The sequence below is a fragment of the Passer domesticus genome, chromosome 1, assembly GCF_036417665.1.
Source record: "Passer domesticus isolate bPasDom1 chromosome 1, bPasDom1.hap1, whole genome shotgun sequence".
In the NCBI taxonomy this organism is placed as follows: Eukaryota; Metazoa; Chordata; class Aves; order Passeriformes; family Passeridae; genus Passer; species Passer domesticus.
Genome location: NC_087474.1, coordinates 53538567 through 53553383, shown reverse-complemented (window position 1 = coordinate 53553383; position 14817 = coordinate 53538567). Strand labels below are relative to the sequence as shown.

Below are 14817 nucleotides of genomic sequence, written 5' to 3'. Positions count from 1 at the left end.
AGCAACCAGTGCTGGAGCAGGGGAACTGGTTTAGATGATCTGAAAGGTGTCCCTTACTTTCTCAATGATTCTCTTTGCACCACTGAAAATGTTGTCCTGGAAAATTTGCCTCTGAAGGGAAATGTTCTCCTTAGCTTGACACCAGATAATGAACTCCCCCAGGAACTAAGGATGAACAAAGACCTGGGAAGCTTCCACAGGATATACAAAGCACATACTTTAGCACATACACAGCACAGCGTGTTTGCAGATAATGACTGAAAATCACTACACAATTCAAAATTAGGCACCCACTCCAATGCATATATTCAGAGGGGAGTGGTGAGTGGTGAAAGGGAGAAGGAGAAAAGAGAGAAAAAATTATTATGAAATAATGTAAATGGAATATACTTCAAGCGCCCTCTGCAGCTCCTGCCACTTCCTAGCCCTTAACCTTACTACTACATCTCCACCTCTGGCAGCTCATTCGGGCTGGAGGGTTATCAGCCTCCACTCAGCACATTTCTGACTCCTGCACCATGACTGGACCTAAGCACAATCCAGGAGCAGATGCCACTGGCAGCCTTGTCCATTCACATGACTCCTGGGTGAATGACGCAGCCAGAACTTACCAGAGCCCCTAAGACCTGCTCCACCGCAAAAACTTATTATGATTCCCATTTATGGAAGGCTTTAAAGACTAAATTTAGTCATTCCCACTATGACTCATTAACTTCTCTTAGAACTTCTCACACATTCTATTCTCTTCTACATTTGATGCCTCAGATACTTCAGATGTCCCATTTTCTGTATAATTTAGTATTTGATTACAGTAAAAGAAAGCACACATGGTCTTGAAGAACAGAAAAAAAATAACCTATGGATATTTCTAATTCCAAAAGTAAATCAAGATTCCATGGCACAGCAGAATACGTAGACAGTGCCAAAAGTATATAATTAAAGAGTTATTTCTACATGAGGTACTTATTTTCTTAGTAGTCTTGTTTAAGATATTTTGAAAGTATAACAGTTGATTTACAGCAAGTATTTGGCAAAGATGCACTTGAGAGGAAAGCTTTCCAGAGAGGAAGAGATCCTAATATTACGTCTAGCATTTACAAACAGGAGTAAAAGTTATACTGCCTGAATAAGAAGCTAGAACTGTACAACAGGAGATGGGAAACTAGCTTCTCAGAGAGATTTTTCCTCATTCAGATAATCACCCTTGTTCAGCATTAGGTAAGAATTTTTCTGCAAGTCGTTTTCCAAACTGCTGTCAAATAGCATAGGCAAGGACCAGTGCAACCAACCTGCAGAGATGGCACCGTATTTCCAAGGTGACTGCAGACATACAGTAGTTGAATGCTAAATCACATCTATGGTAGTTTCTGAGTCCCTGGGCAGAGGAAGAATGATTGAATCTGACTCCATATTCTTAGAAGGCTAATTTATTATATTATGGTATTATATTACTAAAAAATGTTATACTAAAGATAGAAAATGGGTAGAGACAGAAGGCTAGAAACAATGATAAAGAAAACTTGTGACTGACTCCTCAGAGTCCGACACAGCTGGCTGTGATTGGCCATTAAGTTAAAACAATTCACATGTTGGATAAACAATCTCCAAAACCACATTCCAAAGCAGCAAAACACAGGAGAAGCTGAGGCTTCTCAGCTTCCTAGGAGAAAATACAGGGCAAGGGGATTTTTTAGAAAATATGACAGTGACACGCATAATTTCAGAAGCAGGAAATCCACTGTGACGTTTTTATTCAAAAGATTATTTGCAATTCCAGCTTCCTTGAATTACAGTCAGGAACTCAGCAAGCAGAAAACCACTGTGGTAGTCTACTCAATAGCAAAAAATAGAACAGTGTCTGCTTAAAAGACTCCAGCTAAATAAACATTAAGCCTAAGATGGAAAGTGATTACATTTCCTATGATGAAAATTTGCTAGACCAACCTATGCATTCTATACAGAATACTGACAACCTCCACCCAATTATCAGCCAAAATGTATGGAATATGATACCATATGGAATATGATATGCATCCAAAAATGGGGAAGCAATTAATTTTGTCTTTGCTCTTGTTCTGTAATACAAGATCAGTGTCAGAAACTGAACTTACTCATCTTCCAACACACAATGCCCAATGTGTTCAAGGTTTCCTGTAGTGTAGCTTTAGAAAACATACCTTCGTCTATAGAACAACTTCTTGAAGTATTAACTGACCCACTGAATCATGTCATGGTGGGAAGCAGACTTTTGCCCAACTGTCACACACAGTTGATTCAATACATCGCTGATCCAGTAGAACAATTAATTCCTCCTTTTTCAGAAGTCAACCCTTACCATGATGCTGTCCCACTTTAACTGAGCTTTCAGCAGGACTAAATAGCCTCATGCTTAGCAGACACCTCTACCTCCCCACTCTCTTGGGTCCCCCAAAATCTTCAGTGTAGCCCAACATTTTCACCAAGCCTATCACAAGCATTGGGGGTTTAGAATTATAAAACAAGGACAGATAAGAAAAATCATCTGAAGACTTACTTTAGCCTGTCACAAGATGGGTGGGAGCTTTAAACAAGCCCTGCCTTAGGCTCAGATTTTGACAAGTTTAAATTTAAGAAATCACTTTGGCAAGTTCTAAGCATGGCAGATCAAGGTCTATTTATAAAAATGAATTATTTATTAAACAGACAAGAGATAACAGATGAAGATCTTGATCATAATTACTTATTACAAAGTATAAAAATAAAGAACTACCAGTAGATTAGAGCATAACATATAATGCTGCACTATATCAAGGTACCTAGAGTAAAGCTAGCAAAAGAAATAGTACTGATTAGGAGTCAAATGTAACTTACCGCTGAAATGACAGTAATGTCACAGATTCCTTCACTTATACCCCTGGAAAGTAACTGCAAAGCAGGCATCCCTACTCATGGGGAAAGCTCCATACATTTCCAGGAAAACGTATAGAAGATTTCTGCTTCATGAAAGTTTGGTGTGGCTTTTGTAGTTAGTAAAGTGTCTGTCAGTCAGAAATCCAACCTATCTTGCTAGATCTCACTTCAATAGCAAGATGTTTTTTGGTAGTTGGAAGACCAGTGTTAACCCCAAGGCATGAAAATAACTCTCTACAAGACAAGCTTGTCCTGTTTAAGTTATCTGACTGGTTAACAATGTAAGTTCTTGGTGGGGGGGGCGGTGTGAGATGTCCTGCTTACAAGCCAAAATAGTTTTCTGTCTTTTGATATGACAAACCAATATATACTTCCTTGATCCATCACAAATCCTTTGAGTTACCTTTATTGGTCGAGAACTCACACAGAACTGGATATATCAGAGAAAAAATAGCTTTTAAGTTTATTTTAAGTTTACCTTAGAAGCACAAGAACTTCAGCATCTGAAGTGAGTGCAGTTGAAACTGATTAAGTGCCACTCTGTACTTTTCTGATAGGCTCTGCAACTTTACAGCTAATTCTTATGCAAAATTCTTCTTCAGAAGAAAAGCTCTTGGGTAGATGAATATTTTGGACTCTAATACCAGATATTTTTTATGATGTAAAGGCTTCTTAGGAATGAGAGTGTATCAAAGTCAAGTCTGTACATTTCCTGCTGAATCTTAATGAGCAAATTTAGACTTCAGGAACATGAAAAGGGTAGTCCCTGAAGCCCAAATAAAAGAAGCTTTGGACTTAGAGAAGATTTTTATTAGATTTTCATACAGTGATTTAAAATTATTTGCATAATGCAAAGAATATGCCAGGCTATAATGCAGTATGATTGCTGATGATGGCAGACTAGCAAACTGAGTCACAGAATGCTCAAATGCTTTAGGGAATTTAAGGCCAAGCTGAAGTAAAAAAATATACCTTCTTGAAATTATCACATAACTCTAATTTACAGGACACTTTTCCATACACAGGTATAGAAGCAGTTTGACTTTTTCCTCCTGTAAGCTGACAGCTTATTGCATTATTAGGATAGAACATAATTTTGCTATTTAAAAAAGAAAATAAATTAAAATTTAAAAGCTGTTTAAAGCTACTGAAAAAGAGGGGCTTAAAAAAGTTTTTAAACTTTTACAGACATGGCATGCAATAACTCAAACATCATGATGAAACAACCCTTGAGGTCACTGGAACATTTAATTTACTAGGAATCAAAGCAGCTTTCCTGATCAGTGTAGTGAAGAATACATAAAGGAACAATATACCTGAGAACATGTACTAGCCGCTGAAAATGAACAGCTGCAAAGGCAGGCACAAATTCTTACGTGTGAAGCTTGATGTATGCAGACTATTCCCTGCACTACAAACTTCCTACCCTTCTGTTATTCCACCTAATCTATGTTCATAAATAATTTGCACAATTTAAAATTTTTTTCCTCAACTGTCTGTGTTAACACAAAAGATTAGTATGGTTTTGAAAAGATGTATTCTTTTAGCGATTGTTTTGCCTATGTAATCAGGCAGAGTGAATCCTAGAATTTCTAAACACATAAATTTTTATTCCAGTATTATACAGATCTGCACAGTGGACAACACAAAATCATTCTTCACATTGCTAGACCAATTGCCCAGAGGATTTTAAAAGAATATTATGAATATTCATAAACTAGAAATCCAAGTTTCCACAGTAGAAATTATTTTAAGGTGTACTTACATGGGACTAAGATATAGAAGAAGGTGTTGTATTAGAGGTACTGTATTTTCCTGTTTTACAGATAGACTGCAGTATATACCATTGTTTTAGAACTTAGTATGTTAGTATGTTAACTTGTTCAAACAGTACAATTTAATGGCAAAACAATATATTTGAGTTTACTTTCAAACTCAAGTTATTAAAAAGCAGAAAAATAGCTTAGGAGTTCTGATTACTTTTCTTAAGGAAAAGATGCTTATATTGAATTTAGTCATGATATATTGTCACATTACTGTGAAGACATTCTCAAAGATCACTTCCTTTGGATCAACAAAACGGAATGCAGTTCAAATGAAATCTATAGTTTTGTTAACATCCAACTGGCTTATTTAACTTAGCTGTTAAATTGCTAAAGCCAGAAGAAACTTCTAGAGATCTTACCTTTGAAAAATCAGATACATTTTTTTCCCTTGCACTTAAATGAAACCATGCACTTCAACCATATATAAAATAAGCATAAAGACCTTCTGCTGACTTTTAAAAATAAAGTTTCTGGATGAGTTGAACATGAGAAAAGCTCACTTTAAACTACTGTATTGTGAAGATTAATTGAGAAATTAACCAGTTTCTAATGAACTATGAATGTGTAACCAAGGCAAATTGCCAATGTATGGAATTCACAGTTAACAAATTTGTTAACTGAAGATATAAGTTGGCACACAACTTGAGGTTCTGAAGCAATTCCACTGAAAGGAGTCAGACTCCTGTAGGTCTCAAGGTAAACAGGTTCCTACTAGACTAAATCAGGACTGAAGTAGTCTGGTGAGCTGAATTCATGGCATTACATTTTTTTTTACAATATCCAACCATAAGCCCAATGTGGTTCCAAACTGTAAAGCACATTAACTCATAGCAAACACAAATCTCTAAATTGCATGGGTTTTTTTCTTCCCGTTTTATTTTTTTTTTCTGTTCCAGAATGAAATAACAAGCTGAGCAAAGGAACCATGACATATGAATTGCATAACAAAGACTTACCAGACAAAGATTTTCACATTTTCTCCTTACCCAAAATATTCAATAAACAGGATAAACTACATGAACCACTTTTAAATCACAATCAAAATTATATACAGAAATGGAAAATTACAGTGGCTCTGCATGGTCCTAACAGATTTGGTGTCACTGACCGACATGGAGAACTAAGCCACTGCTATTTCTTCATCTCCAGGACTGCACTTCCTGGCCCCCTGTATTTGGCACTGCATATATTGCAGAACTGGACAGAAGATACCTAAATCAAAAAAGAAGACAGGAAATCTCTCAGAGAAATTTAGCCACAGCAGAATGTGTGAAGATGAATGAAAAGTGCTAGTGCCCTTCTCAATATTACTGCTCACAGCCAGATTGTTCCAAATCAACATAGTCATGGATAGGTGAGGGAAGACAATACAGAAAAACATAGTGAGGCAGGCTGTTCTGGAGTCAGAGGGCAGCACAAATCACCTCTCACTCCAAGGGTATTAATACCACCTGCCAGAAGAGTAATGTCAAACTTTCTCCACACCAAAAATGAAAAGTACACAGTGAAAAGAATCACTGATTATCTTCATATATAAAGATGAGAGTTAAGTCACTTGGTCAGCTCCAATAACCACTGGATGCCTTAGTCAAAGCTCTGTCTTTGGGTAGTGCTCCACAGATTTCCAACAATTGAGATCAGGGCCCAAATACTGTCATTTGATATCAAAGATGTGTTTATTGTTACTCTGTTTAGCTCCGTGTGCATTTTGTGCACGCACTATTTACATTTTAGTATGTCACTGATAATCAAATATCAGTAACATGACGGATAACCTAAGGCCACATAATACAATGTATCAGGGGAAATTAGGCTCTGTTACATGCATACACCCCTGTATTCATACATACTGTCTATGAATATATATCATATAATATCTACGTAACAATTAAAAATCCCACCTAATCAGTCACCTGCCCCAGAAAATTGAGAATGCTAGATAAATTTTAGATTATTTCTCACAATAAAATTTGTGGCAAATATTGAAGAAATATTTACTAGTTGTTGGACTTTCTTGTACAAATGATCTAATACATTCAGCTTCTCCTATCATATTTAAGTATCCATGCTGTACCATGTGGCTACAAGCACTTTGTTTACTTACAGATGAAGTGATTCACTAAAGCTATTTTTTCACTACATGTTAATTTTCAGAGATAGATACAGAATCTTAAAGACTTACATTTAATTTTCTATGTGAGTTTGTTACCATTCGAATGCTTTCGTTGCTAAATTTAAACCCTGTCATATCTAGAAGTTATTTTTTGCTTTGTGTTAATTGAACAAACAAACCAACCCCCCAAATAACTTACACAGAAAAAAATGTTTTGACCATAAGGATGATTACAAAGATATTTAAATATTCACTCTGAAATAACTGATTTTTGTCCTCCAGGCCAGAATCATTTAATATGGTTCACTTAAGAAAATACCTTTATTCTCATCTTTGAGTATGTTTAGTTAAAGTAAAAGCTGGAATGGAAAAGAATTTAAAAATTAGACAGACTGTATTCCCTGTATGTCTCAGAGTTGCATTACATATTCACATTGCAGAAATTGATTAAATACTGTTCAAACAGCAGTGATTTCTTTCTACATTGGATGAACTTTAGTTGCAGCATCCTTAAACTCCCTTTCCTTGGTCACATACTACTATGTGGTATCATCACAAGTTATTACTATAATCATACAATTCCTCATAGACCCATGCCCTTCTCCTCAGCTGACAAAAGAAAATGTGTCACTTTATCTTTGGCCAAGGTGTCAGACATATTAAGCTAATTCCTTACTGTGTTAGATACAGGTAGGCACTCTCTGTGAAACATGTGTCTGCAGTGGAACACTACCACACTGAAGGACTTGGATGCATCTAGGAAACAAAAAATACATTAATTTCAACAGGGCAATGAAACAAATGATTTAGTGGCTACAGCAATATATGTCCACATTCTGTCATACACAGAGAAACTTCAAGTAACATCTCTCAAAATAATTTCCAAATTATTCTGGATCATTAATAGAAACCATTAACAGTGATGGTTTCAGGAAAGGTGTGCCAGGGATAGAGTTACAAAATAATTTTTTTCTGTGGCTTAGATACTGTATACTTTCTTATCAGGAATTTTGCATCTCAATATATGCTACATGCTAAATTTGGGCAGGGAGAAGAGTAAACTACCACCAAATAATGCAGCTGCTTTGAAGAAAAGTTAGCAGAAAAATTCTTGCACTAGTGTGAAGAGAACCAGAACACTGAGCAGTTCTAGAGCCTGCACTACATGCCATGATCCTGAAATTTGGCAATAAGCTGCTAGGTGCATGGTGTGAGTTTTCATTCCCACATGAATATTTAGCCAAATTAGAACCCTAAATACAACATCCACATATCTAAAGAATAACCATCTCACTCATGAGCATCATTCACATTCTATTTTGGCTCTTTTTTTCTCAACACACACACTTCAAAGCACTAGCACATTCAACTCTGCCAGATTCTCCTGTCTGTATACTGCTGCACATGATCCCAGTATAGTTGTTTTTATTTATTTATTTAAGTGAAAAATGGCAGAAACTAGATAAACTGTGATTCTATCAGGCTATTAACACCTAGAAAACAAACAAATATGTTTGTATCTGTACATATGCTTTGTCTTATATATTCTTATTTTAACAGGCCACAACAGATATTGTCTTAGTAAAACTACTTCTTTTTAAGACACCCAACAACTACATTAATATTTCTGGACTATAGTTGCCTTGAAGAATGTACATCTCTGAAATAACATCCTGAATTTCTGTTTTCAGAACTAACTTTAGAAGGTGTTCTAAAGCTAGTCAGTTTTAAGATGTTGCAAATGTGGCAACAGAGTAACAACCCACGACTGAAGCCGAGAACTCCCCACCATTCAAACAAAAATACATTCCATAAGATTTTACAGTCTACAGGTTCAGTGTGAATAATCCAACAGACGTGGACAAGATTTGGTGGCTTAGGTTTGCGGTTCTAATAATGTTTGAGAACACGTATGTTGACAGAATTAAAAGTTGCCTTGAATTCCATGTATTCAAAACAGAAAATAAGGAAGTCAAAGTTGAATAAGAAAGAATTTCTGGGTTTACTGCAACAAAAATGTTCAATTAGATTCCACTCCTATATCAGAATTCAAAGCAAGTTTTGCATTGATAATTGAAATTTATACAGCGAACACCAAAGGAGACTACACATTTTTATGAATAAAAGCAAACAGCAATTTATCTTAAAATACTACTAAAAAAATTTACAACCTCTTTTTTTTTTCGCTAGAAAAGCATCCTACCTGAAGGAAGTATTGGAGACAGACATGATTCACAGATATTCTCCTCTGAAAAACAAAACAAAAGAAAATTAAGCTTTGTTCACAAACTCCATATTTACTTTTTTATAAAGCAGGAATGAACATACTGCTATTACATAAATGGAGCTTGGTCCTAAAGCATTTACTTAAGATGTCTAACAGAATCTATTAAAAATTGAACAGCAATACTGAAGTAGCCCTTCTAATAACAACAGGATAAATATTTAGATTTGATGATGGTAGAACTGCAGGATTGAGGCTGTTTAGGATCAGTGCTGAAGAGACAAAAGGCAACTGAAACAAGGAGCATGGGATGGGTGGCTGTTAACTCTGCAGCATTTTGGAGCAGAAGCTCTGGTATTCTGTCCTGCCAGCTTTTGTCTCTTGCTATTAACACTCAGCTGGTGTGAATTACAGTGCTGCTCACATGCATCATTAGTACCTTGCAAAATATTTTCAACTGTTTCTGACAATGTTCTTGTATCTTTTGCTTTGGCTGCAGATTACCTTCTGACTGTCCATCCTGGTACTAAACAGAATTTTCACCTTTACAGAGAAACTGCAGGACACAATACAATACTGGCTATGCAGAGATTGATCAAGAGAAACAGTTGCATACTGGGTCTTGTAGTTTTTAAGATACAAGTAGTTCCTTTGCAAAGGGGAAAAGCATCTACTACACTCTACAGATAAGGTAATGCAGGCTTTTGGGCAGCTCCAAAAGCAGACCGTCAAGAGGTATATAAACAGTCTATATAAAATAGTCTTTAAAATATTGAAAGTCATCATGTTTCCTCTGTACCCACCATCCACCAGGACACCCTTCATCTGAGTTCGATGCATTTTCTTCAATAAAGAAAGAGAATCAGCAACAAGTATCTTTTTGCAACCTTCCCGCAGCAAAATCTATTGGTGTAAAGAACATAAAGGACAGCGGTTGTTGAACAGATGGGCATATTAATTATCTTGACAAGTCATCACTCTGTTTTTGCTGCCAAAGTGAGTGCAAGGAATATTTAAAACTTTTCAAGGTATTATAAAGGAGGAACCTTTTGTTGCCATCACCTCTACCTAAATGAAAAGCCCATTAAAAAAACCCCAAAACCCCACAAAACAAAAACAAACATCAAGATATAGAACTCTTTACAGAGATACTATTATCATAATTATGAATGTCTTTCTATGAGACAGTGTTAACAAATTACAACAGAGAGGAATTTTTACAGTGGACCTCAGAATTAATTTCCACACCATTTAAAATTCTTCTTCCTGTATCTTTCCTGTCTTCTTCAGAAAAGATATTTGATAATCTTAAAACCTTCATGAACACTGCAAGTCAAAATACATTGTGTTCAAACATATATCCTGCTGAGGAGTCATTTAATAAGCAGTATTATATGTCCATGCAACTAACCAAAGGTTCCTAGTTCATTCCTCTTCAGCAAAAGTCTCAGATCTCTTTTGACTTATTTGGTATTTTTCATTCGATTGACAATGGTTTTGAAACACAGAAGAAGCAAGGGCATAACAATTATACAGAACCTTATTTCACAATACTTAATGGAGCAAGTATGGAAAGGCGACAAACCCAAGTAAGTATTTTGGAATTTTTTCTTCCTCCTACCCATCTGATGTTTGGAAATTTGTTTTCCAAGACCGCAATTCCTTTGAAAACTGCTTCCCAAAGATACAGTTAAGTATAATGTGACTGACCCTACTAAAAGAGAGGTATAAAGAAGCAATGTTCATTCCTTTCCTCTGATACTTTTCATTACAGGAGACAGCAAGCATTCTAAGACAGTGCAAAATACAGATAATGCAAAGACCTAAGAAAAAGCACAATAACAGATTTTACAGCCAGGTGGACACTGTCCAAAACTCCACCTTTTCACATATACATTCTGAAGTATTAAGGACACACTGCTAAGAATGACAGATTTGCAGATAAGACTGCAAATCTGAAGTACATTAAAAAAATTTAACACTGAGTAATACTGTGAACATTTCAAATTGGGCATATCAGTGGGTGAATGACACTTTTCCAGTATTGGAGACATTGACCTATAAAACATTTCAGAGCACCAGCAACTAAATGCAGATCTACAAGGCAAAAACTTAGAAAATGAGTAATTTTTATCTGTTGATAATCTCAGGAACAATCTGTCTATGTCCTCCCCTTGATAACTTTATCCAAAGGCAACAAAGAAAGTAAAATTTTGTTCTAAATAAAGAAAAATGTTGCTAGGTTTGAAAAAAATACAAGAAACTTTTAGCAAGGACAAATGAGACTGTGTCAAGTCCAGCTTCTGGTGCTATAGAGGACAGCACCAAGAATCACACCAAGTGACTCCGAACATTGTCCAAATGTTTCTTGAACTCTGATAACCTTGGTGCTGTGACCATGTTAAATGAAAGAAGCAGAACAAAGATACAATGGGAAGACGGAAGTGTGTCCTAGCATTTCTTAATTAAAATACAGTGTGGTAATAGAAAAAATTAATTAAAAAGAAAGAACAATGAAGAGGGAAACAACAGACATCACTAGCTCACCGGAAAACCTTGATAATGTTTGATGCCTTAAAACCCAGGAGTAACAAAAATATCTGATAAAACATATATTTTAAGAAATATGCACTTTCTCCCATTATTTAAACAGCACTAAGATCTTTCCATACCACATAAAGACTGTCAGACTTTATTTTGCTAGAAATGGAAAACAGTAGGCAGCCATTATTATACAAAAGGAAAAATCGCAATGCAGAATGTAAAATGTCTATTCTCAAGGTAATATATTCTCAACACTTCTGTAGAAATTTATTTGAAGACCTTAAAAATGGATAATTCAAGAGTTACAGAAAGCAAAGGAAAGGGAATTTGAGTCCAGAGAGTGGGAGCTTCATTAAAGGGGAGAGAAATAGGTAACTGTGCACCTTAAGGTTAAGTTGAACTAGTTAAAACTGACATTGGGCATAAATCTGTGATTAAACCACTTTCATCACAGAAACAGTACTGAGGATGAAACTGAATTTTATTTATCCTTTCAAAGAATGTAATTGTGAGCACAAGCATGACAGGATTATGCACCTACAGAAAGAAGTTTTAGGCAGAAATAATGCCTTTCATGAAATTAATGAAAATTGCTAAAAACAAAACTGATATTGCAAAAAATAATTTGTTTTCTGGCTATATTAGGGAAGATATTAGGCATAAACCATTCTATTTGATTAAAACAGCCTTGATTTACATGTGTAAATCAAGCCTAACATTATCTTTAAAGAAAAGCACTGCAGTATGGAGTTAATTTTAAAGGGTATACTCAAAACTATGGGAATTAATTCAGGCCTTGATTCAGCTTAACCCACAAACAAGTCCAAGTTTCTCAAGGCCAGTTAACCAAATTCTTTCAAACAGCATCACTGCCGCAATTAAAACACATTATTTTCACTCTTTACAGCCAAAAGGCACATCTCCCCCTGTGCAAGCTGCCACCTGGCCTCTAGTGACTCCAATGTGTCTGAACAGCATTTTTAGTTATGTTCAGGAACATAACCTAACAATTTTTCCAGGTGCTGTTTCAAGCATTCATTCATTGGATTATCATTGGGTTCTGCTAGTTCATAAAGTCTATTATGAATGGAGAGATGTGAATTCTGTGAATGGATCAATGTCTGTTACCCATCAGAGTTCCTGCAGGTTCAAAGTACAAACTAGTAAGTCAGTGTTTGTGTAAAATGCTAATCCACAAAATCTCTAAGTATACTACATCTAAACAAATTGCTTCTGTATTTTAAAGCTAGGAGTCTAAGAAAATCAACATCTTTCAAAGATTTATTCTAACAAATGACATAGAAAGGGTGAAAAATGAAGCATTTCTTTCTAAAACAAGGGAGGTATTTAAGCCTCTTCCAATACCACTCCTACATTTCATTCAGATACGAACTAAAGCTGAAAAGACACCTATTTTATACATTTGGAAAGCACAACAGGCTTATAATTAATTCACAAGTCTACAAATAAGGAGATTTTACAATCAGCCTTCTTTGGGAGATGTGTGATACAATGATTTAGAAACCTGGAGAATGGTGATTCATTTGCACTTAAAAAAAGCACTAGGAATGTGTAATTTCTAATAAGTAAGCAGGTTTCTCTTTAAGACTACCTGACTAATTTATCTATAAATTTATGACAGCAACAAAGTAAATTTCAGAAGCACTGAAAAGCTTCAGACTACATTTTATTTGATAAATGCTCCTATTAAAATAAAAAAAAACCTATAACTTTGTTGCTTGTGAATGTTACTGTATATAAACACTAAAATCAGCATTATTTCAGCAGTAAATAAACTTTCATCATTACAATCAGGGTCATTTGATTATGTACTATGGTTTTAATACGTTAACTCAAACAGTGTCAAAGACAAAACACCAAAATAAATTATCTTCATGGGTAAAAAAAAACCCAAAAAAACCAAAAAAATCACTTCAAGGTTTAATCCCAATTAAAAAAACCACTTAAATATTTCCCTGCTTAGGGGAATAGTTAGGAGTGTGCTCAGTTTTAAGCTCATGGCAGAAAAAAGTTGCACATTATCTCTATTTTGTTTCTGCCCAAAACAATATCTAATTCTGCTTTAGTGCTATGCTTGGTTGTTTGGCAGTGATCAGATTTCAAAGGTTAACCACAAAGCTGAGGTGAGCTTAGAGTAGCATATAGAGCAGTGGCAGCACTTCATCTAGTGGGTGGCAATTTTTTAAAAATGAAGCCATCAGTCTGCAATCTGCCAACATCATAAAAAAATATTCAAGGAAGAGTCCATATTAAAAAAAAATTACAATAAAATTTGCATTAGTAGACTTTCTTGTTGGATTCTCTAATGCACACTGTGAGTCACACATACTTTGCTAGCCACTCAGTTTGATTCACTTGGTTTTGCTGAGATGGAAAGGACTGTTCTCAAAAAGAGGAAGTCTGTCAAAGGCACTGCTTTTAACTCCTACCCGTATTTCACATCACACCTAAGTAAAATTTACTGGTATGGAAACTCAAGAGCTTAATAGGAAATTTGCATTGGCTTGCTTACATAGGCATAAAACAATCTTATCAGGGCTTACAAAAGGAGCCCACAATTAAACAACATAATGGCACAGCAGCAACATCTTTTGGAAAGCCATCATTATGGAAAGACCAGCACAGTTTTTGTGTTAGGCAGTGACTTGCAAGTCAAGCAGCAGGTTCTCTTTCCATCTGCACTCCTCCTTCGTGGATCCCAGCACAAGATTCTTTTTGCCTTTGAAAATGAGAACAATAAAACATATGCATACGGAGCTTGAGATCCAAAAAGATGAAGACACAGAAAATCCTAGCCCATGAAATTCGTATTTCTGATTGAGTTCAAAATGTCCGGTATGCTCCATGCTACACATCAAGAGGTTTCTACCAAAAGCCAGAGTTGTGTCAGGCCAGAATAAAGGCCAGTGACTTCTCAGCATGAACTTACAAAAATGTGCAGAGGTATGACCAGGCATCACACAAACACACGGAAGACTAGCTTTAAAACAGCTAATTAGGCAGCAATAACAAAAACAGTCCCTCTATAAAATTTGAGTTCCTCTACAAAATTGGCTACTTTGTTGAGTGTGCAAGACCAGCAATAAGATCTCTAAATTTCAATGTAGATATACCATCTGTTCATGAACAGCGTACTTCATGTTGCCAGTAACACTTAAGGAACAGACTTAATTTGAAACTATAACTTAAATTTCTCTAAC

The 14817-nt window shown here is 35.6% G+C and overlaps 1 protein-coding gene across 6 annotated transcripts in view; it reads right to left on the bottom strand.

Moving 5' to 3' along the window:
• Positions 1-5558: 5558 nt before the first annotated feature.
• VPS41 (VPS41 subunit of HOPS complex) overlaps positions 5559-14817 on the bottom strand; it is a 109569-nt gene continuing 100310 nt past the window's right edge. For 5 of the 6 annotated variants that reach the window (XM_064420708.1, XM_064420686.1, XM_064420718.1 and 2 more), the window contains 4 exons: positions 9856-9955; positions 9032-9076; positions 7505-7584; positions 5559-5927 (listed from right to left, as the gene is read on the bottom strand). In XM_064420708.1, the coding sequence (XP_064276778.1) occupies positions 5847-5927; positions 7505-7584; positions 9032-9076; positions 9856-9955 (306 nt within the window). In that variant the 3' untranslated portion in view covers positions 5559-5846. Of the gene's footprint in view, positions 5928-7504; positions 7585-9031; positions 9077-9855; positions 9956-11324; positions 14337-14817 lie in introns of those variants that run through there. The other variant, XM_064420726.1, reaches the window with a different exon arrangement.